At 51.9% G+C, this 26672-nt stretch overlaps 1 protein-coding gene across 2 annotated transcripts; it reads left to right on the plus strand.

Moving 5' to 3' along the window:
• The first annotated feature begins 312 nt into the window (after window positions 1–312).
• Bri3 (brain protein I3) lies at window positions 313–25581 on the plus strand. Of its 2 annotated transcripts, none has more exons than XM_059248747.1 (3): window positions 313–528; window positions 16543–16645; window positions 25186–25581. In XM_059248747.1, exons 1-3 carry the CDS (start codon window positions 402–404, stop codon window positions 25316–25318), a joined length of 363 nt encoding a protein of 120 aa, XP_059104730.1. In that variant the 5' UTR covers window positions 313–401; the 3' UTR covers window positions 25319–25581. The 2 variants fall into 2 exon arrangements, with proteins under 2 accessions (XP_059104730.1, XP_059104729.1); XM_059248746.1 differs by lacking the exon at window positions 313–528 and adding an exon at window positions 16087–16252.
• Window positions 25582–26672: the final 1091 nt, after the last annotated feature.

The following is a 26672-nucleotide window of genomic DNA, read 5'->3' on the forward strand; positions in this document are numbered from 1 at the left end:
ATGTTCATTGTTTATTTAGTTCAGGGAACGTCGGGGCTATTTCTGCCTCCTTGGGGATAAGGCTGCAGGTCTTGCCTTTCACTCTGACCTTTCTGGGGCCACAGGCTAAAGTCTGACACTGGACCATGTCTTTATTGCCTTGTGGCAGTTCATCACATGGTGGCTCTACAGTCCCCGCATGAATCCTGGGTTGTATCACATCTCTTGGCAGAGGGATAAAATAGCTGAGCTGGAGTCACCTCCTGCTGACCGGAGCTCAGAACCTAAGAACCTTGGCACAGAGCAGGATTGTGAGGCTACATTCTGTCCCCTGTGAGGCCCAGCCTGCCCAGTTCCTCCCTACCTCCCCCACATTCTCAATGGTATGACTCTTCCTCACCGGCCTTCTGGGTCACTCCTTCATGTCGGTCACTGCCTGTCAGCTGCTGGAGCATAAGGGGGCTTTTCCTGGCCCAACCTCAGGCTTCCTCTGGCCACTCCTGGGCATCTTGCGGGGACTAACCATGGGCACCACAGTGCAGGAAGCAGGTACGAGGCCCTGGGCTGAGGCTCGGGGGGCCTGGCTGGGGAAGGCACTTGGAGGGAGTGAGAAGGGACCGGAAAAGCGGGTGGTTTTTTTTCTCTGTCCCTTTATCATGGTACCCCCCCCCCGTGTGTGTGTGTGTGTGTGTGTGTGTGTGTGTGTGTGTGTGTGATATGTGCAGTGTATGCACATGTATCTGTGTCAGCCACAGAGGACAGAGGACGTTGGGTGACCTACTCTATTACTCTCCAACTTATTCTTTTGAGACAGGGCCTCTCACCACACACATGGTGGTGCACACCTTTAATCCCAGCAGAGGCAGGCAGATCTCTGAGTTCAAGGCCAGCCTAGACTACAGAGAGACAGGGTCTCTCACCTGGACCTAGGCTAGTGGCCAGCAAGCCTCAGTGATTGTCTTAGTGACTTTTCTGTTGTTATGATAAAACACCATGACTCAAGCAGCTTCTGGAAGGAGGGTTTATTTGGGATTATGGTTCCAGAGGGATGAGAGTCCATCCTGGCATTGATGTGGCGGCAGGCTGTAGACACGGCTGTAGGAACAGCTGAGAGCTCACGTCTCAAAAGCACAGGAAGGAAGGAGAGGGAGTGAACTGGGGAAGTGAGTCTTTGAAGCCTCAAAGCCTCCCCCAGGGATGTCTATCCTTCAGCAAGGCCACACCTCCCAAACAGCACCGCCACCTGGGGCTCGCTCCAGACTATGAGGGACATCTCATCCAGACCACCCCAGTGATCCTCTAGTCTCTGCTCGTCACAGCACTGTGGTGACAAGCATGTGCAGGGACAAACCTGACAATGTGGGAATCTGGGGATTTGAACTCATGTCCTCCTGCTGGAGAGTTAAGTGCTCTTCCCTGCCGAGTCGCCTCTCCAGCATATGGCATCCTCTCCTGTCAGCAATTCCCCAAGCTCGCTTGTCTCACAAAGCCAAGTCCCCGTGACAGCATCATCTTAGATCCTCTGACTTTGAGGAGGACCAGTTCTGGGTGGCTCTGCAATACTGAAAGTGGCTGGGAGAAAGACAGCAGGATCTTTAGCCACCCCACACATGCAGAGTCCTCTGAGGAGCTTCCAGGTTGGGTCCTAGACATCCTTATGGACCCAAGAGTCATGAATTATTTGTCTCAACTGGGACTGGCCCCTTGTCTGCTTCCCCCAAACAAAGAGAATCCATGTTTGTCACCAAATTCAGTAATCAGTAGTTGGGCACAGGTGTGCCTTCAGGTTCTACTTGGTCTCCCGTTACCATTGTAAGTTAAACACAAAGAAACTTCTTGCAGCACTCTGGATCAAACTCAGGGCCTAACGTATGTTGAGCAAACATTCTATTGATGGCCACACCCCCAACCCCTTACTGGGGGATTCTAGGCAGGGACTCTACCACTGAGCCACACCCCAGCCCCTCACTGGGGGATTCTAGGCAGGTGCTCTACCACTGAGCCACACCCCAGCCCCTCACTGGGGGATTCTAGGCAGGTACTCTACCACTGAGCCACACCCCAGCCCCTCACTGGGGGATTCTAGGCAGGTGCTTTACCACTGAGCCATACCCCAGCCCCTCACTGGGGGATTCTAGGCAGGTGCTCTACCACTGAGCCACACCCCAGCCCCTCACTGGGGGATTCTAGGAAGGGGCTCTACCACTGAGACACACCCAGCCCCTCACTGGGGGATTCTAGGCAGGGACTCTACCACTGAGCCACACCCCAGCCCCTCACTGGGGGATTCTAGGCAGGGACTCTACCACTGAGCCACACCCCAGCCCCTCACTGGGGGATTCTAGGCAGGTGCTCTACTGCTGATTTTACATCCCTACCCTGGAAAATACTTCTGTAAATCCAGGTAACTTCCTATCTATCCTGTGACAGAGTAGAACTGTGGAGTTACACACCATTTTCCCCAGTGATACTATGCAACCACAAAAGATCATTCAGTGAGATCCTAGGCAGTGCTCATCTTCTGTGATGCTGGCAATTTCCTTACTTCTGAGTGGTCTTGATTATTGCCCCCTACTCCTTTAAGGTGTCTAACATAGTACAGGCTGGCATGGAACTCTGTGCTGACTAGTTTCATGTCAGCTTGACATAAGCTGGAGTCATCTGAGAGGAGGGAACCCCAGTTGAGAAATTGTTTCCATAAGATCAGGCTGTAGGCAAGCCTGTAGGGCATTTCTTAACTAGTGATTGACCCGAGAGGGCCGAGACCATTGTGGATAGTGGTTCTGGGTTCTATAAGAAAGCAAGCTGAGCAAGCCACGAGGAGCAAGCCAGTAAGCAGCACCCCTCCATGGCCTCCACCTCCTGTCGATAGGTTTCTGCCGTGGGTGAGTTCCTGCCCTGACTAACGCGATGATGAACCATAAGAAGGAAGAATAAGGGAACTCAACTCTCTCCTCCTCAAGTTACTTCTGGTCGTGGTGTTTCATCATAGCAACAGTCACCCTAACCGAGGCCAGCTTTGAACTTCTATACTCTCCTGTTTCCACTTCCCAAATAATGGGATTCCAGGTGGTGGCCATTTTTGCAGTGCTGGGGAATGGAACCTAGGTCTTCATGCATGCTAGGCTGGCCCACAACTTTCTCCATTCTTCTTTCTAGGGGGACATAGGGTCTTGTGGAGCTGGAGTTGCAGGCATGTATGGGCTGCTTGATGTGGGTGCTGGAACCCAAAGTCTGGGCCTCTGAGAGAGCAGTAAGTGCTCTGAACTGCTAAGCCATTTCTCCAGACTCCCATACACAGACAGCTTCCCTCCACCTCATTCTGCATTTTTGAAAAACCAGACATGGCTTTCTGGAATGACGCAGACATATTTTTGACCTAAAGTGGGAATGTACTTTGTGGAGTCTGGCCAGAACTGGAATTTAGAAAAGGATTTTTGTTTTAAGATTTACTTTATATTATTTTGAGACAGGGTCTCACCGTGTAGCCCTGGCTGGCCTGAAACTTATTATATAGACCAGGCTGGCCTCAAAGTTGCAGGGACTTCATCTGCCTCTTCCTCCTGAATGCTGGGATTAAAGATGTGCACCACCATGCCTGGTAGGATTTATTTATTTTATATGTATGTATGAGTGTTTTACCTACATGTAAATATGTGTAGCACATGTGTGCCTGGTGCCCATGGAGGTTAGGATATCTGATCCCTTGGAACTTGGAGTTATGGATGTTGGTGAGTCACCACGTGGGTGCTGGGAACTGAACTGAGGTCCTCGGCAAGAGCGGCCAGCGCTCTTATCCACTGAGCCCTCTCGTCTGCTCCAGGGCGCATGTTTTCTTGACTAGGCTGGAGGCCAGGAAGCTGCAGGTATCCTCCCATCTCCCCTCCCCTCTGCACTGCGGTTACAGGTAGACATGGGATACCTGGCTTCTAACATGGGCGCTGGGATTCAAACTCTGATAGTCATGATGGTGGGGCAAGTGCTCTCAACCTCTGAACTACCTCCCAAGCCCCAGACCTTGTTTTCAGAGACAGCACTCAATGGCCTTGAGCTTGCCAATTTGGCTAGTCTGGCCGGCCAATGAGCCTGGGTTCCAGGTGCATGCCCCATGCCTGTTTTTTTGTTTGTTTGTTTGTTTTGTTTTGTTTTTCAAGACAGGGTTTCTCTGTGTAGCTTTGCGCCTTTCCTGGAACTCACTTGGTAGTCCAGGCTGGCCCCGAACTCACAGAGATCCGCCTGGCTCTGCCTCCCGAGTGCTGGGATTAAAGGCGTGCGCCACCACCGCCGGGCTGTTTTTTTTTTTTTTTTTAACATGTGTTCTGGTATCAAACTGAGATCATCATGGCAGACACTGTACCGATGAACCATCTCCCAGCCCAGGAAACTGTTCTAATGTTGAAAGATATTTGATGTCTCCAGTTTAGGAGGCTCAGTTGCTTGCTCAAATTATTCAGGAAGTTCCTAGCCTAGAACATTCTTGATGAGACCCAGTTGTTCTTCCAACCAGGATCTTCCCCTCTACCTTACCTGCCTCAGCATCTAAATTTGGATGAAACGTCCTTGGACTCTCTGTCCCTCAGTCAAGAAATCTGGGAAGATTGGGGCGTAGCTCAGTGGTAGAATGCTCGCAGTGTGCCAAGGCCCTGGATTTAATCCCCACAGAGAAAGAGGAAAAGCAAAGGGCATTATGTACATTTGAATATGTATATATATGTGACTTATAAAAGATTGTATGTGTGTCTGTGTGTGTATGTGCGTGCATATGGGTGCAGCTGCACGTGGAGACGCAAGCACGTGGTGACCAGAAGTTAACCTTACACGGTATTTCTCGGGATTGCCCATCTTGTGTCTTCTGACAAGGTCCTTTACAGGCCTGGAACTTGCCTCATAGGTCAGGCTGGCTGGACACTGAGCTCCAGGGATCTGCCTGTCTCTGCCTCTTCCCCCCCCAGCCCCCCCCCCCCCCCCCCAGTGCTGGTAGTACAAGCCTTGGCCTCCATGCTTGGCCTTTTTGTGTGTATTTGGGGGATCAAAGGCAGGACATCATGCTTATAGGGCAAGCACTTTACCTATGAAGCCATCCCGCAGCCCCGTGACTTATGAAAGATTTACCATCCGACAGCAAAAGAGACACTTTCATGTGTCGTGTGGAACCCGATATGCTTAATTTATAACAATACTTAGAAGTATTTGCCTAGTAGAATTGTAAAGCTCACAACCGGCTTACCATAAAACTCCAAAGTGTTTATCTAAGATAAACATTTAGTTGCTATTCAGCAAATATTTGGTAACGTCCTTCCCCAAGCCAAGCCCTTGCAGTTCGCTCCAGCCCTGGCTTTTGACACTCTGCTTCCTTCTTGTTTTTTTTTCTTTTCTTTCTTTTTTTTTTTCTTTCTCCTTTGGTCACAATCCCAGCCATGTGAGGTACCCAGTTCCTGTATGTGCCAAGAAACCCACGTGATGGGTTATCAGCGCCTCTCAAGAGCATGCAAGAAAAGGGCACGACCTTTGTTTCGGCTTCCTCTGGTCTTTGAGGACAGTCACAGTGACTGTCAAGGTCTGGAGCATGACCACTGCCCCAGCCCCCAGGCAGGGGCCGGCACATCCTCCATGTGCCCAGATCCCGTCTTGTGCCCTCCTTAGAAAGCATTTATATACTCTACTCAAAATCAGAGTTGCATTTATTTGTTTTTAACAGAAATGGCAATACTAAAAAAATAAATAAATTTAGTGTGCAAGAGATGTATAAGCAGATAAAGAATAGAATTGAAGTTATCAGAAAAATATACACAGGACTTACTTATGAATGGTAGGGTCTCATGTAGCCCAGGCTGGCTTCAAATCCACTGTGTAGGGTGACCTTGACCTTTCGCTTTGCCAGCCTCTTCTTCCTGAGGGTTAGGATCATGGGTGCATGCCACCACACCTGGTTTTATCGGTGCCAAGGATTGAACTCAGGGCTCATGAAGGCTAGGCAAGCACCACAGCGACTCAGTGACATCTCTAAGCCTTACTTTTATTTTCCGTTTGGTGCGGAGTCCTCTTGCATGCCACACAAACATCCTACCCCTAAGTGACGTCCCCAGCCCAGAGAAGATATGCTCTAAATGAAACAAATTCCCTCTTATTCTGTGGGAATGTATTTCTCATAGAACCAGTGGCCAGCCAGTCTGCTGAAACAGACTTGTAACCTCAGCTACTCAGAAGGCTGAGGCAGGAGGATCACAAGTTCAAGGCCTGTCTGGGCTACAGAGTAAGGTCAAGACCAGTGTGGGCAACTTAGTGAGACCCTGTCTCAAAATGGTAAAAAGACTAGATCGACTGGACTTTTGGGTAATACCAACCATGAAGAGGACCAGCAGTGTATAGCTCGGTGGTAACTCAGCTGGCGAGCCAGAGGCCCGGGGTTCAGTCTCTAGCAAGGTAAGGGCAAAGGCATGCACACACACATACACACACACACACACACACACACACACACCACAGTCACCAGTGTTTCCCTTTTGCACACTTGGTGCGGGAGAGCATGGTGTAGTCTCAGGGCTGCAGGTGGTACACTGGTGTTCAGAGGCCAGGATTCCTTGTAAGCGCAACTGAAAGCGTCTGTGCCTGAGTCTCCTTTGCAAACAGCGAGGGGGCGTTGATGTTTACTTCCGTGGGATAACTCTAAAGAAGCCAGAAAACAAAACATATGACATGCCATGGAGAGTGCCCAACATACCCAAATCACTGTCGCTGGAGTTTTTATGGTTAAAGAAGACCTGATAAGCTAGGTTCAGCCACCCGGCCTCAAATACACCAGTTAACGAGATGCATAATAGTGAAAAGCAGAGGTTTATTCAATATGGCTACATTGGAAAGAAGAACAAATGAAGAGGTCCAGGGACCCCAAAGTCCACTTTCAGCGTCCTGGTATAAGGGTTCATGATTTTTAATTTTTTTGTTTTAATTATTATTATTATTTGGATCTGCCTGGCTCTGTCTCCCAGAGTGCTGGGATTAAAGGCGTGTGCCACCACCGCCGGGCTTGTTTTAGTTGTTTTTATGTTATGTGAAAGGGTGTCCTGACTGCATGCACCTCTGTGCACCACATGCATGCAGTTCTCGCAAAGGCCAGAAGGGGGCATCATATCCTCTGGGACTGGAGTTAGAAATGGCTGTGAGCTGCCATGTGCGTGCTGGGAATTGACCCCAAGTTCTCTCCAAGAGCAACTAGTGCTCTTAACCACAGAGCTATCTCTCCAGTTTCTGAGGTTTATGTTTAAATAGGGGTTATGCATAGCTAAGAAATCTCAGTCAATTCTGAGACTTGGGGTGTGTGTGTGTGTGTGACTTCCAATTCCACGGAGACCATTGTTTCTATAACCTCACAGCTGAAGGGAGAGCACAAGTGTCTCTCTTCAGTATATCGTGGCTCCCGCCATGCCAGTGACACAGGGCAGCTGGATCCCGACTGTATGAGGGTGCTCTGAGGGAAGGGGAAGGCTTGGGCATGTGTGCATGGAAATGACAATGCCACTCTATATCAAGCTTGAGCCCTAAATGCAAACAATGACTGGTGTTCTTACAAGAGGAGGGGCCTAGAGAAACATGAGAGGGCTGGAGACTCTTTCTTTTTTTTAAAGATTTATTTATTATGTATGCAGTGCTCTATCTGCATATACGCCTGCAGACCAGAAGAGGGCACCAGATCGACAGATCTCATTACAGATGGTTGTGAGCCACCATGTGGTTGCTGGGAATTGAACTCAGGACCTTTGGAAGAACAAGCAGTGCTCTTAACCTGAGCCATCCTTCCAGCCCCTAGAGACACTTTCAATTGCTGTGTGACAAGGGATCTGGAGTCACCAGGTACTAGAAATGACAGGAAGGGGCGTTTCCAAGAGCCTTTGGAGGGAATGAAGCCCCCGCCCACACCTGGATTTTTAACTTCTGCTCTCCAATGAGACAGGACAGAAAGACAGGGCTATGATGGGGGCAGGAGAACAGAAAGGAGTCTCATCCAGGAGCCTGCTTGAAGGCTCCCTCCAGCTAGGAAGTCAAAATTCCAGCACCATTAGCCACATTTCCTTAAGACCTTTCTCCCTTCCCAGCTGTGACCTGCAACTTTCCAGGAATCTCAGATCAGACACTCCATTATGGTAAAAGATACGTCCTAAACCTTGTGCAACCCTAGTGCTTCCTGGATTTTCCTTATCAGATTACGACTCCACGCAAGTCCTCTACAGCCACTTATCAGGAAGAAGAGGGTAGGGATATGCTCAGCTGGTAGCAGGTTTGGCTGCCACCATTATGAAGCCCTGAGTCCAGGCTTCAGTACCATAAACTGTGTGTGTGGCGCACAGCTGTAATCCCAGTGCTTGGCAGGTCAAGGTCAAGGCAGGAGGGTTAGAAGTTCAAGGTCATCCTCGGCTTCATAGAAGGCCACATGAGACTTTGTATCAGAGAAAGAGGGAAGGGAGGGAAGAGAGAGAGAGAGAGAGAGAGAGAGAGAGAGAGAAAGAGAGAGAGAGAGAGGAGAATGAATACCTTTAGCAAGCCTTTGAGATGTAACTTGAGAGTCACCAAAATGGTAAATGTGGCTATTGCCAGGACACTTAATTGTTTCTCCCCCTTAAGAAGCTGTATTAGGCCAGGCGGTGGTGGCGCACGCCTTTAATCCCAGCACTCGGGAGGCAGAGCCAGGCGGATCTCTGTGAGTTCGAGGCCAGCCTGGGCTACCAAGTGAGCTCCAGGAAAGGCGCAAAGCTACACAGAGAAACCCTGTCTCAAAAAACCAAAAAAAAAAAAAAAAAAAAAAAAAAAGAAGCTGTATTAGTTACTCTCGGTTGCTATGGTAAAACACCATGACCAAGGCAACACAGAGAAGAATTTATTTGGGCTTATGGTTCCAGAGGGATAAGAAGGTTCCGTTGTGATAGAGAAGTGTGGCAGCAGGCAGCAGCTGGAGCAGGAAGCTGAGAGTTCACGTCTTTAACTGTGAGAATGAATCAGAGAGCAAATTGGAAGTACGCAAGGCCTTTAGTCTCAAAGCCCTCCGCAATGATGTACTTCCTTCAGGAAGGCTGCACCATCGCAGTCTCCCAGGGCTTCAGCCTTTTCTTTCTCCAATGTCTCAGTTAACTTTTCTATTGTTGTGAAGAGACACTAAGGCAATCTATAAAGGAAAGAGTTGGGGGTTGGGGATTTAGCTCAGTGGTAGAGTGCTTACCTAGCAAGCGCAAGGCCCTGGGTTCGGTCCTCAGCTCCGGGGGGGGGGGGGGGGGGAGATAAAAAATAAAGGAAAGAGTTGATTGGAAGCTCACCCACACTCAGAGGGTGAGCCCATGACCATCATGGTGAGCAGCATGGCAGCAGCAGGCAGGCAGGCATAGTGCTGGAGCAGTAGCTGAGAGCTCACATCTGATCACAAGGACAAGGCAGAGAGAGCTAACTGGGAGTGGTGGGGGTTCTTGAAACCTCAAAGCCCACCTCTGGTGACACACTTCCTCTGACAAGGACACACCTCCTAACCCTTCCCAAACAGTTCCACCAATTGGGGAACCATGTATTCAAACTATGCACCTATTGGGGGGGGGCACATTTTCACTCAATCCATAATACCTTAAGTACGAGATTTCCTGGGCAATTCTAATTCCTTAAGGTCCATTGTTTCATCAGCCTGATGGCCGGAAAGGAGGGGCTTGAGAACATTTTCCCTTCTGCCTGTATGGCTACATTACTGCCTCACGTGGCTCCACAATCACACTGTAATTCTTCCTCTTGCCTGCTTAGACTCCTATTCTCGGGAGTCCCACAAACCATCTCTTTCTTACACTCTCTCCTCTGGTCTCAGACTCAGTTTCTGGCTTTGCTCTCAATTTCATGAAGGAGTTAGCAACACTCAGGAGAGAGCTCCCACGCTGGGGATGTAGCTCAGGGTTGGGTGCTCATGTAGCACCCCCAGTAGGAAGGAGAAGGAGAGGGAGAGGGAAGAAAGAAAGTGGAGAAAGGGGGAATGAGAGGGAGGGGTAAGGGAGGGAGTGATATCTGTCCTAGCACCTTTGTGTCCCCTTCTATGGGTGACCAGTCCAATCCGATAGGGACTGTCTCCCCTCACCTATCACCCCTCTCCCTGCCCTGCTGAATCCTATCACTGAATCCTATCACTTTACAAGTGATCTGGTGTTTGCCCACATTAAACAAGCAAGCAAGCCTGGACACTGTTCCTTCCATCTCTACATGGGCAACTGTTTCGTTTTCTTGTTTTGAGTGTGTGTGTGTGTGCACACACGCGTGCATGTTTGCACTTGCATGCATTTGTCAGTGTGGAGGACAGAGGTTGAAGTTTGGTGTCTTCCTTGATATTCTCTCTCTCTCTCTCTCTCTCTCTCTCTCTCTCTCTCTCTCTCTCTCTCTCTCTCTTCTAAGACAGGGTATCTCTGTGTAGCCCTGTCTGTCCTGGAACTCACTCTGTGGACCAGGCTGGCCTCAAACTCAGAGACACCTGCCTCTGCCTCCCAAGTGCTGGGATTAAAGGCGTGTGCCACCACTCGGCTCCATCTTATTTTTAGAGACAGGGTCTCTGGTTTAACTTGGGTCTTATCCATTTGGCCAGGCTGGCCGGCCAGTGAGCTCCAGGGATTCCCGTTTCTGCCTCTCTAGTGCTGGGGTCGCAGGCGCACCCCGCCTTGTCTGGCTTTTACGTGGGTGGTAGGATGCAGACTCAAATCCTCACTTTACTGGCTGATCCAGCAGCACCTCCTCCCTCCCTTTTTTTTTGGTGACAGGGTCTCGTGTAGTCCAGGCTATCCTTGAACTTTCTATGTAGCTTAGGATGATCTTGAACTCTTGATTCTCCTGCCTCTACCTCCCACATGATGGGATTAGAGGTATGACGCAGCACCACACATAGCTCCTCTCTCTAGTCTTTTCTCTGGTCAAATGTCTCCTTCCAAACTAGCCACTCCGCACACCGGGGGACAGCTACAGCTCACCCCCTGTCCTGACTCCCCATCTCCTTGAGCCTGTTCATTCCCACGGCATCACCTCTTAGTAACTCCGTCCCCAGCTCGTTACATCAGCTCCAAAAGCAGGTGACTGTGTCCTTTCAACCTGCACAAACCAACACAACAATCAGGTGCTCCGTGGTGCTGGCACCTGAGCGGATTCACCATGAACAGATCAGGTGCTCCATGGTGCTGGCACCTGAGCGGATTCACCATGAACAGATCAGGTGCTCCGTGGTGCTGGTACCTGAGTGGCTTTGACTATGAAATGTCCCAGACCTTTCAGCAGCAGGGTGGTATCAAACCAGCTGTGGTGTTGTGTGCCTGGAATCCTAGCACTGGGGAAATGGAGACAGGAGCATCAGGAGTTCAAGGTCATCCCTTGTTAGAGGGTGAGTACAGGCCAGCCTGGGCTACAGAAGACCCTGTCTCCAAACTACCATCACACACACACACACACACACACACACACACACACACACACACACGCACGCGAGCGCGCATGTGCGCACACACACAGCTGGCTGGAGAGATGGCTCTAGTGGTTAAGAGCACTTGCTGCTCTTGCAGAGGACCTAGGTTCAGTTCCCAGCACCTACATGGTGGCTCACAACCATCTATAATTCCAGTTCCAGGGGATCTAACACTTTTTTGGCCTTTACAGGTACCAGGCACACATGGAGCGCATGGGTACACATGGGGGAAAATAGTCATACATATAAATACATAAATTTAGACCAAAACACCGTAAAAAGGAGGAGGATGTTCCCAACACCTGCTCAGACTCTCCCAGCTTTTATTAGGCGTCACTTAGGGAATGGGCTGGGTGAAAAACTGGACCCGTCTGGCTCTTCCCCCAAACACAGCTTTGCCTTTGTGCACAGCCAGGTGCTAGCCCTCAGTCCACCATCCGAGCCACAATCGTGAGCATCCTATCAGCAGTTTGGTACCTCTCCTCCTAGAAGTTGCCAAGTCTTTTCATTTCAGGTGGGATTTTGCTGGCCTGGAATTCTAGATCCTCCTGCCTCAGCCTCCTGAGTGCGGGGTTGCAGGTGCATGGCACCAACCCTGGAAAGGTCAACAGACTTTAACAGGTACCTCTCATTTTCCTTTCTTCCCAGTTTCTCCCTGGCCTTTGCTGCTGCCTGTCATTTTCTTATCCATCTATCACCAGGCTTCACTCCGCTCAGCTTCAGAGATTCAGGGCGGTTATGGCTGAGGACACTGGTTGATTATCTTCCAATGTGCAAATCTGATGCTCACCCCTGTTTAAACACACGTAGTTCCCAGGTGGTGGTGGCGCACACCTTTAATCCCAGCACTTGGGAGGCAGAGGCAAGTGGAGCTCTGTGAGTTCAAGGCCAGCCTGGTCTACAGAGTGAGTTCCAGGACAGCCAAGGCTGTTACACAGAGAAACCCTGTCTTGAAAACAAAGCAAACCAACCAACCCCAAGCCCGTGAGTCCCGCAGTCAGATCCTTCAAGGCACTTCCTCCACTCTAGTGTCATCGACTTCCCTGAATAGGGAGGGCCTCCACCTTTGCCTCTTGGGGACCCTTTCTGGCCACCCCAGATGACTTAGTATCAGAGCATGGAACTGCCCTACTGTTGATCTTTTGGGATTGTACCTTGTGCTCCTTGGAAAGCTCTTGCCCGCCTGGGAGGTTCTTGTTCTGGTCCCGAGGGTCACTCCTATGGCTTCCTCTAGACATTAATCCCGGGTTCCTGGGACACCCAGGCTCGTGGATTCCTTGTGTGCCATCTCTGTCCCTTTATTTCACTGCAGTGTCATTTCACTGGCTGGCTCCCTACCTGACTGCTGTTTAGCATCCCATTCAGTGTCATCTTTTCCATGGAAAGCTGTGGACTAGCAGGTACACATCCACGAGCAGCTGTGGACTAGCAGGCACACATCCACGGACAGCTGTGGACTAGCAGGCACACATCCACGGACAGCTGTGGACTAGCAGGCACACATCCACGGACAGCTGTGGACTAGCAGGCACACATCCACGGACAGCTGTGGACTAGCAGGTACACATCCACGAGCAGCTGTGGACTAGCAGGTACACATCCACGAGCAGCTGTGGACTAGCAGGTACACATCCATGAGCAGCTGTGGACTAGCAGGCACACATCCACGGACAGCTGTGGACTAGCAGGCACACATCCACGGACAGCTGTGGACTAGCAGGCACACATCCATGGACAGCTGTGGACTAGCAGGCACACATCCATGGACAGCTGTGGACTAGCATGCACACATCCATGGACAGCTGTAGAGGGTTTTGTTGGTAAGTGGCATTCTTCAAGGCTACACTGGGAAATTCCAAAGCCCCATCCTCCAACTCCAGCATTCATGAGTCCTTAAGCAGAGGCACTCCCAGGGAACCAGAGGTTCTCGTTTTCTGTGGGGTTGGATCAGCAAACATGGGCCTGTGAGAAAAGAAAATTGACCTCAAATTGAAGTCTACCAAGGTGTATGATGTCTGATAGGAAAGGGCTGGAGAGGGCAAGGGACTGTAAGGAGAGTCCGAGGTCGGCAGGATGGCTCAGTGGGTAAAGGCATTTGCTAAGCAAGCCTGGTGGCCTGGGTTTAGTCCCCAGAACCCACATAAAGGTAGAAGGAAAGAAGTGTCCACAAACTAGACCTTTGACCGACATACATATACCATAGGGCATGTCCCCGCTCCCCAAATCATTCACACAACAATAATGAATACAATTTTTTTTTTTTAATGAAGCAGTCACCACCTGGGAGGTCACAGGGGAGCATCCTGAGATGAACCCACTTCTCATGATGATAAGGGTTGGTGCTGCATCCCATGCTCCCCTGGAGAGGGGTTACACTGCTGAAGCCTTTGGGCTCTATCCTGTCCCCCACCCCACGAGCTTCAGCCCTGCTCCTTCCAAAGTCCTTAGCCATGTTCCATCAGCCAAATTCTTTTGTTGTTGAGACACAGTCTCAAGTAGCTCAGGCTGGCTTTGATCTTGCCTTTTAGCCAGGGATGGCCTTGAATTTTGGACTCTCCCATCCTCACCTCTAGAGTGCTAGGATTACAGGCTACCTTGAGCTACCTTGCCTGGTTAATGCAGTGTTGGGGATGGATCCCAGAGCTTCATGTATGTAAGGTGATTGCTCTACCAACTGAGCTACACATCCAGCCTCATTGGGTTTCTTTTGAGACTGACAGTCTCAACATGTTACTCAGGATGGCTCTGAACTCCCAATTCTCCTTCAGAGTGCCACCAGATAGATACACACACTTGTCCTTGATATCCTCTCTCTCTTTTAAGACAGGGTTTCTCTGTGTATCCCTGGCTGTCCTGGAACTTTCTGTATAGACCAAGCTGACCTCGAACTCACAGAGATCTGCCTGCCTCTGCCTCCCAAGTGCTGGGATTAAAGGTGTGCGCCACCACTGCCCAACCTCGATGTCCTCTCTAATGTTTATTGGTCAAGGGATTGACCGGCCTCTCAGTTCTCCTCATGAGATGTTGGGGAAATGACCAGTGCAAAACGAAGAGGAAAATGGGAATGGGCTTGGAAGAACTCAACAGGTGAGGAAGGGATGTGAGTTTCTTATTAGTCACCCAGATGTGGATCCTGTGTGTACACAACACCGGGAACAGACTAGACAAGATGCGCTTGGTGGGACAGTAGTAGCAAGTCTGTTGTTACAGGGCTAACCAGTCGCTCTCTGAAGGGCTGCTTCAGGGCAAGGACTCCTCACTCGTACCATAGACTGGGTCAAAGCCATGGCTAGGGATGACAGAGGCCCTAGCAGAGAAGCTCCCTCTGTTAATTTGCTAAAATGAAAGTAACAAAAGAATAGCAGCACAGGCTTATAATCCCACTGTGGGCAGATTATAGGCGTATCACAAATTCAAAATAAATAAATACAAACTGAATCTCTGAGAAGCTATAGTTACCAAACCTGGGTCAAAACACAGATCACATAGAAAAGGACAGGAGGTGGGAAGTGTCACCGAAGCAAGACCCTGGAAACACAGAGGCAGCAAACGGGAAGGGTTCTAAGTGTTCCAACATTCCTTTTTGGTTTGGTTGGTTTTGGAGACACAGTCTCCTTGACACATGGTCTCGTGGAACTCAGGCTGGCCTTGAACTTGCCGCGCATTAGAGGATGTCACTGAACTCCTGATCCTCTTGAGTCAGCTCCCAAGTGCTGGGATTACAGGCATGCACTGCCGTACCTGGTTTATGGAATGCTGGAAATGGAACCCATGGCTTTATTCATGCCAGGCAAGCACTCTTATCAACCAAGCTACAGGCACAGCTCCCAGTTCGCCTTACTAACCAACTAACTAACCAAGCATCATGCTTGGGACCACTTCAGCCAGAGGCATGACAGTAGCCATGTGGAGACTGCACCCCCTGCCCCTCCCCGTGGGTGGTGATCCTGGCGCTGGGGGCGGGGAGGGGGGGAATTTGAGGGTTTAATATAGTGATCAGGTGCCGGCAAGGTGGTCCATACTTTGGGAGGCAGAGGCGAGGGGATTAAGAGTTCCAGGCTCCATAGTAGTGAGGTCGAGACCAACCTGGGATGCGTGAGCCCACAAAAAAAAGTGTGTGTGGGGGGGTGATGAGGGGGTGGCCGTTGGCGAGATGGCCCAGTGGGTGAAGGTGTCTGCCGCTGAACCTGACAACCTATCTATCCCAGGACCCATATGGTGGAAAGCAGGAACCCACTCTCTGACTTCCAATGCATGCCCACTCATATAAACAGCCCCCCCCCAAATAAATGTAACAAACTTTTTTTAAACAAAAATTTTAAAAAGATCAGGAGCAAGGTGTCAGGACTTCCCTCGAAGCCCTAGAGTCTACGAGGGGCGGGACTGAGATGAGGACAACGCCCCACCACCACCACCACCGGCCGCCGAGGCGTCTTTAAGACGCCCTCTCCAGGCCCCGCCCACAGCCCCGCCCCGCCCCGCCCACGTGACCCCGGTCTTGTGACCGGCAGGAGGGCGGGGAACCCTTGGCGCGCCCGCCCCGCCCGGCGCGCGCCTTACAGGGCCGAGCTGCTCGGGACCCCGCCGTCGCTGCCGCCACCGCCGTCCCCGCCGGGCCGAAGGGAGCGAGCCGGGCCGGAGCTGGCGGGCGCGCGGCCCCGGGGGCCGCCATGGACCACAAGCCCCTGTTGCAGGAGCGCCCGCCCGCCTACAACCTGGAGGCCGGCCAGGGCGACTACGCGTGCGGCCCGCACGGTTACGGGGCCATCCCTACCGCGCCCCCGCCGCCGCCCTACCCCTACCTCGTCACAGGTGGGCCCGCGGCTCGGCGGGGGGTCCCCGAGCGGCCTTCTGGCTGAGCACCGCGCTGTCCCGGCGCAGGCCTGCAGGGGCAGCTGCTGCTGCTGCTGCCTGGAGCGCCCTGCCCGGCCAGGCCCTGCCCCGGTGGCCGTGAACTTTGTGTCGGAGGGTTTGCACTTGGCTTCTAGAGCCCACCCGCGGGGCGCGCTCAGCCCAGTTGGAGGCGGGGAGGACCGGGGATTAGGGGGAGGGAGGAGGAGGGCCGAGAACGCCCGGTGCTGATCTGCGCTCCGCTCCCACAGGGATCCCCACCAGCCACCCCCGGGTCTATAACATCCACAGTCGAACGGTCACCCGGTATCCTGCCAACTCCATCGTCGTGGTCGGAGGCTGCCCGGTCTGCAGGTGAGTCTTCAGCTTCTAGGGGTGGTGGCGGCGGAGAACGCACGTGCCGGGATCTTGCAAAAGGCCAGCGGGGGTGGGATGGGGTGGGGTCACAGCCGGGATCCCGTCTTAGAGGGAGTCCCGCATGGGAGGGACTGCAGTGGGAGAAAGGTGGGGTCACACACCCCTGGCTCTGAATTTACTTTATGCGGCAGAAGGATGGGGTTCCCTTTTTCTGTGGGGAGTTGAGTGCATTTGGGAGGCATGGCACCCCGAGTGCGTGGGACGCAGGAATGTTAACAATGGAGACTGATGGGTCTTTCCTCCCTGGTTCTGGGATCCGCAGCGAATCAAGGTTTATTTTGGTTTTTCGTCCAGTTTCCGCTAGTGTACTGTTACAGTTGAGTCTTATTTGGGAGGTACTGGGACTCGAGTCCGCTGGCCAGTATGCCTAAGGACTTGGGAGATCCAAGTAGCCAGGAGAGTAAAGGCCGTGAGGGTGCAGAATGAAGACTAGGGCTTAACAACTCCGGGCCGCTAGCTGGCCCAGGAGGAAACCCCGTGCTTCTTTGTTCCGGCCTGAAGTGGCTTTTTTTTTTTCCATATCCTCAAACTGGAGCTGACAGAAACTTTGTGAGGACTTTATGTAAGGCAAGAGATGCAGCCAGGCTCGTTTTAGGCAGCTTTGAGGAGTCAGCGTCCAAGTAAGACTTGGCCACTCACTCAGATGCGCAGGGCAGGGCTTCAGCCTTTGTCTGAGAGGAGGAAGTTCAAGTCTACGAGATGGGATTAAGAAACCCTTGTTTGGATTTAGACTTTTATTTCAAAAGTGTGTTTCAGAGGCGCGGAGTGGAGCCATAGGGAAGTTAATGATTTCAGAAACTCAGGAGTGGCTTCACAGATGACTGAGGGCGGAAGACACTGACTGGACCCTCAGAGCTGATCGTGTGCGAGGTGACGGAGAGTGAGTGCTGGTTAGAGTCCTCATTCAGGGACCCCAGTGCAAACTCAAGGCTCTGTCTGGCGCCCTTGGTGGGTCATTGCCCTGCTGACTTGGTCTTTGGAGCTGGTGGAGGAGAGAGGGGCAGAGGGTAGGAATCAGCTGCTCCCTCCAACTGTAGCCGGGCTCTCCGATAACTTAGTCTTGCTGACTCCTCCAGAGGGCGGTTCAATGCAAGAGTTCCACCTGAGGGTTTGAGACACACCGGGTAGACAAGAGGGAGTACCGACTGGGGGGGTGATTCTGGTTTGTTGAGCAAGGGCATCAGTATAGGGTCCCCTGTGCAGAGAGCCTTTGGGGAGTGGGGAGTTGCATGGAGATGGGCAATGGGAAACCTTCCTGTTTGGTGTTGAGGCTGGTCCCTGGGGGCCTCAGAGCCCTAAGGATGGGGTAAACGTTAGATGATCTCTCAAGTTTAAGGAGAGGTGTTAGGCTGGCTGGCTGGCTGGCTGAGAACGGAGAGAGGCATGGCACTGGAGGAGCCTCTATTTCATGTCTCTGCTTTGTTCAGCAGCGAGCTGGATGAGGAACTGGATCCAGATCCTGACCCTACCACGTGCAGCTGTTTTGTTCTCCATCAGTGGACAGGGGTGTTCCCGTGAGGCTCTTGGCCCAGACCTCTGAGCTCAGAGAAGGGGGGAGGGGAGACCAGCAGCAGGGAGCCTGGGAGTCAAGGCAGTCCAAACCCAAGAGCTGTGGAGTGTCCGTCCAGCTGCAGTCTGGGTTACTGAGAACACTTTCCCTGGGACGTGAGTTGTGTGGTTCCTCAGGCTTGTGGCTTCTCATGGGGCCCTTCAGTGCTGCAGAATCTGGGACAAGGTCAGGCTGTGTCCGCCACCCTCTCAGGAAGGTCTTGGGCTCTTGTGGGTGCTTCCTTTGGGGACTGTTAACTGCCACTGGGTGGAGGCATCCAGCATTCAGGAAGCTGGGTTCTCTGAGCACAACTTTTGGGGGTGCCTGATCCTTAAAGTGGTGACCACTCTTGGATCTTGCCAGGCCACTTGTGTCCTGGCTGGGAGGAACAGGCTGTTAGGCACACCTGGGACCCCTGCAGGCTGTTCACAGTGCCCTCTGCTGCCAGCCCCTGGCTCCAAGGCTGATTCCTATTATAAAAGCAGGCATGCAGGGTGTGGGGCTCCCTCTCCCAAGCAGGGGGCGGGAGGTAAGTATGGAGTGGGCAGCACAGGAAGGGGTGGCTGGCTTTACCTTTGGTTTAGGGAGTGTGTGTGTGTGTGTGTGTGTGTGTGTGTGTGTGTGTGCGCTCCTAGGGTTGGGACAGAGATGTTCCCCTGGAAAGATTGAGTCTGCCCCTGCCTGGCCTGTTAGGGCTGAGAGATAGGACACATCTCATGTGACCAGGCTTTCTCCCTTCCAGATGGAGCCTGCCAGGCCCTGTCCCTTCCCTCCCTAGTGGCTTGGCAGGACTTTGCCCAAGTCACACGTCTGTGATTCCCTCCGAGTGAGACTTGGCATAAGAGGCCGGCGTCGCTTGTCACTTTGCCATTCTGTCTGAGCCGCAGTTAAGCAGCCCGACTCCATCTTCCCTTTATAGACATTTGCGAGAAGATGTCTCTCCTCCCCAGTGGATGAGCCAGGCCCTTGCTGGGCTTCTTCCTTGAGGTTTTCCCGCCCCACCTGCAGCAAGCAGGGTATCCACGAAGGTCCTGTGTCTCTGAGGCTGGCACCTTTCCAGGGCTGTGGGTTGACCTTAGATACAGGGCAGGTGGGGCTGCACGGTGTGCCCCGGGAGCACAGGTCACAGCTGGAATGTGCATGCACAGGGTGAGTGGCACGGCTGTGAGTGCAGAGCTGGCAGGCACCGGCTCCTCGTGAGTACTGGCTGGGTTCTTACCCGGTGTTTAGTTCTGGAGGTGACCAAAGAGACAGGAAGAAATCCAGGGGAGGGTGGAGTCTGGATACAGCCCTGGTGTAAGTGCTGCTGTTATGAAAGCCCGTGTGGGCTGGGGTGGGTTTGGGTGATATAGAGAACGTGAGGTGGCAGAGAGTCTGGAGAAGATGGGGTAGTGGCAACCCTGGGTTTCTAATAATGGTGGGTGATGGAAGGGCTGTTCTGCCCCTTCTGTGTCTGAGGAAGGAGGTGAAGGAGCTGGCCATGCTGGGCAGGAGCTAGAGGCTGGTGTCCTGGCTGTGTGCTGGACAAGGCATGCAGTCTGAAGGAGGCCCGCTTTTGTCTCCCAGTCCTATCCGGGGCCTACCAGCTCTGGCAGTGTGGGATGGCACAAGTCTGAGTGGTGGGGCCTGAGGGCACATGCCTTGCCCTCTTTCCCCCCACTGTGAACACTTGAGGTTAGGCCTGACAGTTGGGCTTTTGAGACCTGTGCTTAGGTGGCAGGATATTTTGGGGGAGGTCCTGGTGAACTGCCCACATCAGGGTGGTGCTCTCTGCCATGTGGGGATGCTCTGTGGAGTGGAGACTGTTGTCTGGTGGCTCTGTTGGGAGCTTTCACTCAGTCAGTAGCTGGTGGAGGAAACCCTCGCATCCTGTTCCTGGGGATGTTGTCCTTCTAGTTCTGAATGTTGCAGGTGGTTCCTAGGGCTGGATGGTGCCTCGGGGCTCCCGGGCTTGGGAGTAATACTTGAACATCCGGAGGGCTGGGGCCAGCTTGGATCCCTGCCACACTTCCACAGCTGTATGGCCTCCTGCAGCTCCGACCTCATCCACCTGTAAGATGGGGCCAGGCTGTACTGATGGAGTGGGGTTCTGTAAGGACACAGGACGGCTCAGGATAGTCCTTTCTGGCTAAGTACTTGGCCCTTGGGACCTTCCAGGGTTGCATGGTCTTCCTGCAGCTCAGAGCTTCCCTCTCCCTTCCTCCGTCCACTTCCCTCCTGCGACCAACCTGTCTGGCAGATGTCAGGGTTGAGTTGCTGCTTGTTTGTGGAGGCTCCAGTTAGGGGTTCAAGAATTAAGGCTTTCGAAGTTAGTTATTTTCCTAATTCCCTGTGCTGTTTCCTCCCCTTTTCGTGTGACTGGGTAAGGGTGGAGGAGGGGCATCCAGGTGCTGCCAGGAGGCCCAGCTTTGGGTTCTGAGCCAACTGAAGAGTTGAAACCTGTCCTGGAGCTCTGGGGAGGCTGCAGAGGAAGAGAAGGTGAGGCTGTGGGGACAGGCAAGCTGGACGGCAGCAGCTGTTCTCTTGGGCAGGGTCTTCACTTAGTGCTGTTACCACCTCAGTAGCCTGGAGCATTTGGTTGAATATAAATTGACTTAGAGGCCATATTGTGTTTCTGGAGTCAGACATCGGCTTTTAGAACTAAAACTTTTGCCAATGTTCCCTTTGAGATCTGGGGCAGAACTGAAGTTAAAATGTTAGTATTTTTGCAGCAAGATGTGAATCTTCATGTTAAGTGGCTATATTAAGACTATAAATAGCTGGGCAGTGGTGCACGTTTTTAATCCCAGCACTTGGGAGGCAAAGGAGGGTGGATCTCTCTGAGTTTGAGGCCAGCCTGGTCTACATAGAGTCAGGGCTATGTAGAGAGCTTGTCTAAAGAAACAAGCAAACAACAAAACAGAGACTGTAATCTCCTCATCACATTCACATCGTGCTGCATCCAGGTTGGGCTTACTCCAAATTTGGGGAAAGTTCTGCTTTGGGCATTTGGGTTTGTGGGTTGAGGGACAGGGATCCTGGGGCATGAGTTCCCTCGCTTACAGCTAAAGATAGAGGGCTGGAGCAGCTCTCTCTTCCTCATCCCTCTAGTTCACTGAAGCCTGCTTAGAACTTGGGTTCAAGTTGTTTTTGTGGGATGAGGATATGTGAGTCTCCAGTCACATACTTCTGGTTGCTGGCAGGTGTCCAAAAAAACCGTAGGTGACTGGTCTCCAGATAGTGTGACTGAAGGAGCATCCTCACTTTTCCTGGAGGCATAGCGGCCTTAGTCCTCTCAGAGGTGGGCATCCCTGAGCAAGTTGAGGGGAAGGCTCCTTAGGAAGCATGAGGTTCTCAGTACCAAGTCTGGCACTCGTAACTGTGGAGTCAGCAGAAGGCGGCTGCTTCCCAGCTCTGAGCCTCTGACAGAAAGTGTGGTGCTTGCAGGGAACCCCAGGTATGTGAAGACTAATGCTTTGAGCCGTCCCAGTGCCTGAAGGCCCAATAGTGACAGGTCAGCTGGGTCCACTGTGGCTCTCTCTTGCTTTTGAAGGTATGAGCACTGTTAAAGGGTTCAGAAGATAAGAGGTCTTGAGCCAAGACACTGGGCCTGGCTACTTCTGGTAATTGTGCATCAGGCAGTGCGGGCCATGAGGGAGTGCTCGGAGGAGTGACCTGCCATCCTGGGCTCCTAGTTCTGCAGCTGAGTTGCTGGCTTATGGTCTGGATGGAGCATTCAGAGGGACAGCAGGGTTGGAGTGTGCTGCTGCTCTAGAAGGATTGCCCTCAAATACAGTAGTAACCCACAGCTGGGCTACTCATGTGGATGAGATGCAGGGCAGCATGGAGAGCCCACCCCAACCCCTTACACGCTGGCATAATCTTACAGTGCTCCAGCCACTGGCATCTTCTGGGCTCTCCCTTTCCCTTGGGAGCAGCTTGGCAGGTGCTCCTGTCTCTTTTCTTGGGTATTGAAGATCTTGAGGCCCCTGGTTTCTTTGAAAGTTTCTGGTGACCAATCAGAAAGCAAGATTTGTTTCCTGTGACCCAGTGCTCTTTTGTGGGACGTTTTCTTTCTTCTCCTTTCCTTTCCTAACCTTTTAAGACAAGGTCACATGTAGCCCAGGTTGGCCTCTAATTTGCTGTGTAACTGAGGATAACCTTGGACTTCTGATCCTCCTGCCTTTATCTCCTGAGTGCTGGAGATACAGGTACACACCACTATACCCAATTTTCATGGTATATTTTCTAACTGGAATATGCAGACCAGTGTTTCTTGGAATTTTACCTCAAGATTGGACAGTGTGAAGGTGCTAGGAGAAATAGAAGGATGCAACCCAGACAGAAATGCCCTTAATGGGTCAGGACCACATGGTCTTCTGCCAGCCACTCTGGACATTTCTGGGCCCAGGGCCCTGCCCACCTGTGCCTGGGGGCAGCAGAGCAGCCTGAGGTAGTTTTTAGTTGGGTTTTTCATCCGTTTCACCACTGGTTAGAGAGGGCCCTGCAGCTGCAGCCTGGTGGAAGAGTCCTGCCCAGTGTATGGATAAGCTAAGGAAGTGTGGTGACGTGGTGACCTTGTGGTAGTTAGAAAGGGACACTTTAGTAAGAGTCATATGAGACAGGCCTTGGTGGCACATATCTATAATCCCAGAACTTGGGAGGTGGAGGCAGGAGGGTCAGAAGTTCAAGGTCATCCTCAGTTATAGGGAGTTTCAGAGACCCTGTTTTAATGCCCCCACCCCCAAATCACACAAGAGGTAGCTTTGCTGACACAGTGCAGGCATCCCGATTCGTGCTGCCTTAGAACAGATTGGTTTCTCTGTGCTCTGGCCTAGCTCAGCAGCTCTGTCACTAGCTCAGGTGTTGGAAGCTCGGAACCAGGCGGAGTGGAAAGTGCCCAGAAGTGGGGTTGTTTCCCAGGCCTGCCTGTCCAGAGCCCCCGCACCCGCTTGTTGGGGTTCAGGGTCTTACTGCCTGCTATAGGCTTGTTTCTGGCGGTTCCTCTTGAGTGGGTGGGGGAAGCTGGCATGGAATTTGCCTTGTCTTTTAAGGAGTTGAAAATGTGATTCCCAGAGTATCTGGGTTTGTCGTGGCCCTAGGAAGTCCCAGAGCTGGGACCCTGCCCACTACACCTGGTGAAGCCTTCAATTTTGGCTCTCACCTGTTGGGTCTTTTAAGCCTTCACTTTCCTGCTCTCTGAGTAGCCAATGTGGTCTAAAGGACAGTTTGCAGTATCTAAGACCGTGGGGAGGGAGGGATAAGATGCTGGGAGCCACTCCACTCCCTCCCCCTCCCCTCCCAACCCAGAGGGAGCAGAGCAGGCAGGGTTGAACCTCCAGGCAGTTTGCTGTCCCTGTGATGGATGTCCCTGCTGAGCTCCGTCCTTTGCAGACCAGCTCTGATGTCACTCGGACAGTGTCTCTTCAGCAGCCCCCTCCCCTTCTCTCTTCTCTGTCCCAGCAGTGTGTACTGCCCATGGGCTAGTGCCTGGAGCACTGGCTGGGGGTCCCTGTTGGGAGAAGCCTGGGGAGAAGCTCGCGGGAGTCTGTTGGGTAGAAGTGAGGCTTGGCGTCTAGAACTTTCCAGAGGAGCCTTTGGAGCTTTGCTTCCCACCTTTGGAATTTGTGAGAAGATCCTTGAGCTACCTTGGTGACAAAGACCTGGAATCCTAATAGGCTGAGGCAGGAGGAGCCAGAGTTTCAGGCCAATATGGGTCACATGGGGAGAAAAGATGACCTCTGACAGAGACATCTGGTCACCGGACCTGTTTCCATGCTTGATACAGGCTTTTCATATGATGTCCCTTTGTCATTGTGTTCCACATTATGCATGTGCACTTGGTTTTTTTTTTTTTTTTAAAGGGTTTATTTATTTTTATGTGCATTGGTGTTTTACCTGCATCTGTGTGAGGGTGTCAGATCCCCTGGAATTGGAGTTAACAGTTGTAAGTCGCCATGTGGGTGCTGGGAACTGAACCCAGCTTCTCTGGAAGAGGAGCCAGTGTCCTAACCCCTGAGCCATCTCTCCAGCCCCCTAAACTTTTGGCTGACCTAATTTCACACCAACCAAATGATCACTTTTAAAACACTTTCCCTTAGAGGACAGAAAAGAAACCTAAAACATTTCAGCAGTGGGGCAAGACTCTGGGTTTGGAGACAGAGCACTTAGCCGGCTACTCAGGAGGCTCGGTTTCTGTTCCCAGCACAGCAGACACTCTACGGTGGGTTTCATTTCTGAGATGTCAAAATTTTTTTTTAAATAATTTATTTTTATTTTATGTGCATTGGTGTTTTGCCTGCAGCATTTCTGTGTGAGGGTGTCAGATATTGGAGTTATAGACAGTTGTTAGCTGCCATGTGGGTGCTGGGAATTGAACCCGGGTCCTCTGGAAGAGCAGCCAGTGCTCCCAACCACTGAGCCATCTCTCTAGCCCGAGACGTTGGAATTTTTATAGAATCATTTGCTTCGCTCTTGTTTTTCCTGTTGTGTATGAAGGGGGAAGCCAAAGGACAGCTTCCTGGAGTTGGTTCTCTCCAGCCACCTCCAGGGGCTGAGAGGATCCAACTCAGGTTGTCAGGGTTTTGTGGCAAGCGCCTTTACAGCTGAGCCGTCCCACCAGCCCCATCTCACCCCTTTTTGTAAGACTGTGACCTATGGAAAGTTCTTGCCTTTATTTGCATTAGGGGACACCTTTCAACTGTATTCTCTGAATTTGCCCAGGGTGCCTTCAGTAGCAGTGGCAGTTTGTACTGGCTCCAGCCAGTTCTGTGCACTCCAGCCCTGGGCTGTTTGCTGGGGTGTGTGCCTATTTCAGTCACATTCCCCCTGCAAGTCAGGCAAGCGCCCTGTATAGTGTGTGTGTGTGTGTGTGACTTACAGGAGGGGAGGGTGACATCCCATGGGTTGTCAGGCTTGGGGGTCCTAACTTGGTTGCCTCTCTCTGCAGGGTTGGTGTCCTGGAGTACTGCTTCACCTGCCTGGGCATCTTCTTGGCCATCGTCCTGTTTCCTTTTGGGTTCATCTGCTGCTTTGCATTGAGGAAGCGAAGATGCCCCAACTGTGGAGCAGTCTTTACTTAAAGGGAACAACACACCCAGTTTTCCTACATTCAGCTATCTTTTCTAATGTAAATGTTGTGTACAATAGTTTTATTTGATTAAGCTTCAGGACTGTTTTGTAAAGTGTGGTGGGATAGACTTGGCATACACGGGCTGACTTGCAGGTGAAGGCAGCGAACTGCTCCCGAGGTTAAGAGAACTCAAGAAAGTACTGCTTCTAGTTTTTGCAGTCTTCAATTTGAGATGGTGAGAAATACTGTTTTAAATAAATGAGATTCATACCATTGTGTAGCTTGTTCTGCTTGCCCAGTGTTTTTACACACTGCCCCTCTGTGAAGTCTTGTTGTGGAAATGTCACACGGGCAAAGGCCCTGTGGCCATCTTCTAGTCTTCGGGTATCACTTACGGCTCAACATGTGTTTCAGACTCTCCTTTATTATCAACATGAAGCAAATGGTAACCTTGGTGTTTGCAGCGCTGCGGCATGAGTCAGGTAAGTGACCCCGTGAGGGAGAGCACACCCCAGCAGACGTTTCTGTATGTGTGTGACAGGAAGGATGTGCGTTCTCAGTGCCACTCGCCCTTCTTCACATATCGGAAAGCCACGCTTGTTTGTTCTGTCGGCGAAAACACAGGGCTTCTGCCTTCACCTGCACTTACGTGTTGATCACCGAGACGGTTTGAAATGTGGCCCTTTCTCCATCAGGCCGGGACGCCTGCCTCACACAGTGATAAAACAGGGCATGACCCTGACTGTGATCTGCGGAGGGTGTTGGCATGGGCAGGCCTGTGCCAGTTGCCCTCCCTTCATGGGGCCAGCAGGTTTGTCCTTCCACGTGAGCCTGGCACTGTGTGGCCGAGCTGGAGAGACTGAAGTTTCACGTACACAAGCCCTGACCAATTTGCAACTTGGGGAAAAATGATTTCTCTGGTGAGATCTAAGAAACCGAGATAAGCAGCAAGCTTCTATCAGTAGTGACTTGCCTCGGTGTTGCTTTTAATCATTTGCCATCCCAGAATAGATCTACATCTTGGGCCGGTAGGGGCAGACTGATCCCTGGCTCAAGGCTCTGTGCAGTGGCCTAAGCCATTGTTGGTCTCAGCCAGAGTCTGAGTGTGAGACCGTGTTAGGCTAGAATAGTGAGCACTCTGCCTCTCCTGCCCACCAGTCACCAGGCTTTAGAAGTGCCATTTACAGGCCAGTACCTGATTAAAAAACGGAGACACCCAAACCTTTGGAGGTGTCACCACGCTTAGAGAGATGTACACAGACCCCTGCTGGTGACTTGGTAACACTGAACTCAGTAGTTCCTGGAGATAATTTCCTAAGTGCTGATGAGGCAGGCAGACTGTCAATTGAGGTCAGAGTTCTCCA

Source organism: Peromyscus eremicus, chromosome 23 (genome assembly GCF_949786415.1).
Source record: "Peromyscus eremicus chromosome 23, PerEre_H2_v1, whole genome shotgun sequence".
Taxonomy (NCBI): Eukaryota; Metazoa; Chordata; class Mammalia; order Rodentia; family Cricetidae; genus Peromyscus; species Peromyscus eremicus.

Coding starts and splice junctions, on each gene's coding strand:
- Bri3 (XM_059248746.1), top strand. CDS start 16,111: ATGGACCACAAGCCCCTGTTGCAGGAGCGCCCGCCCGCCTACAACCTG. Junction 16,253..16,542: donor CTACCCCTACCTCGTCACAG/GTGGGCCCGCGG, acceptor CCGCTCCCACAG/GGATCCCCACCAGCCACCCC. Junction 16,646..25,185: donor GGAGGCTGCCCGGTCTGCAG/GTGAGTCTTCAG, acceptor CTCTCTCTGCAG/GGTTGGTGTCCTGGAGTACT.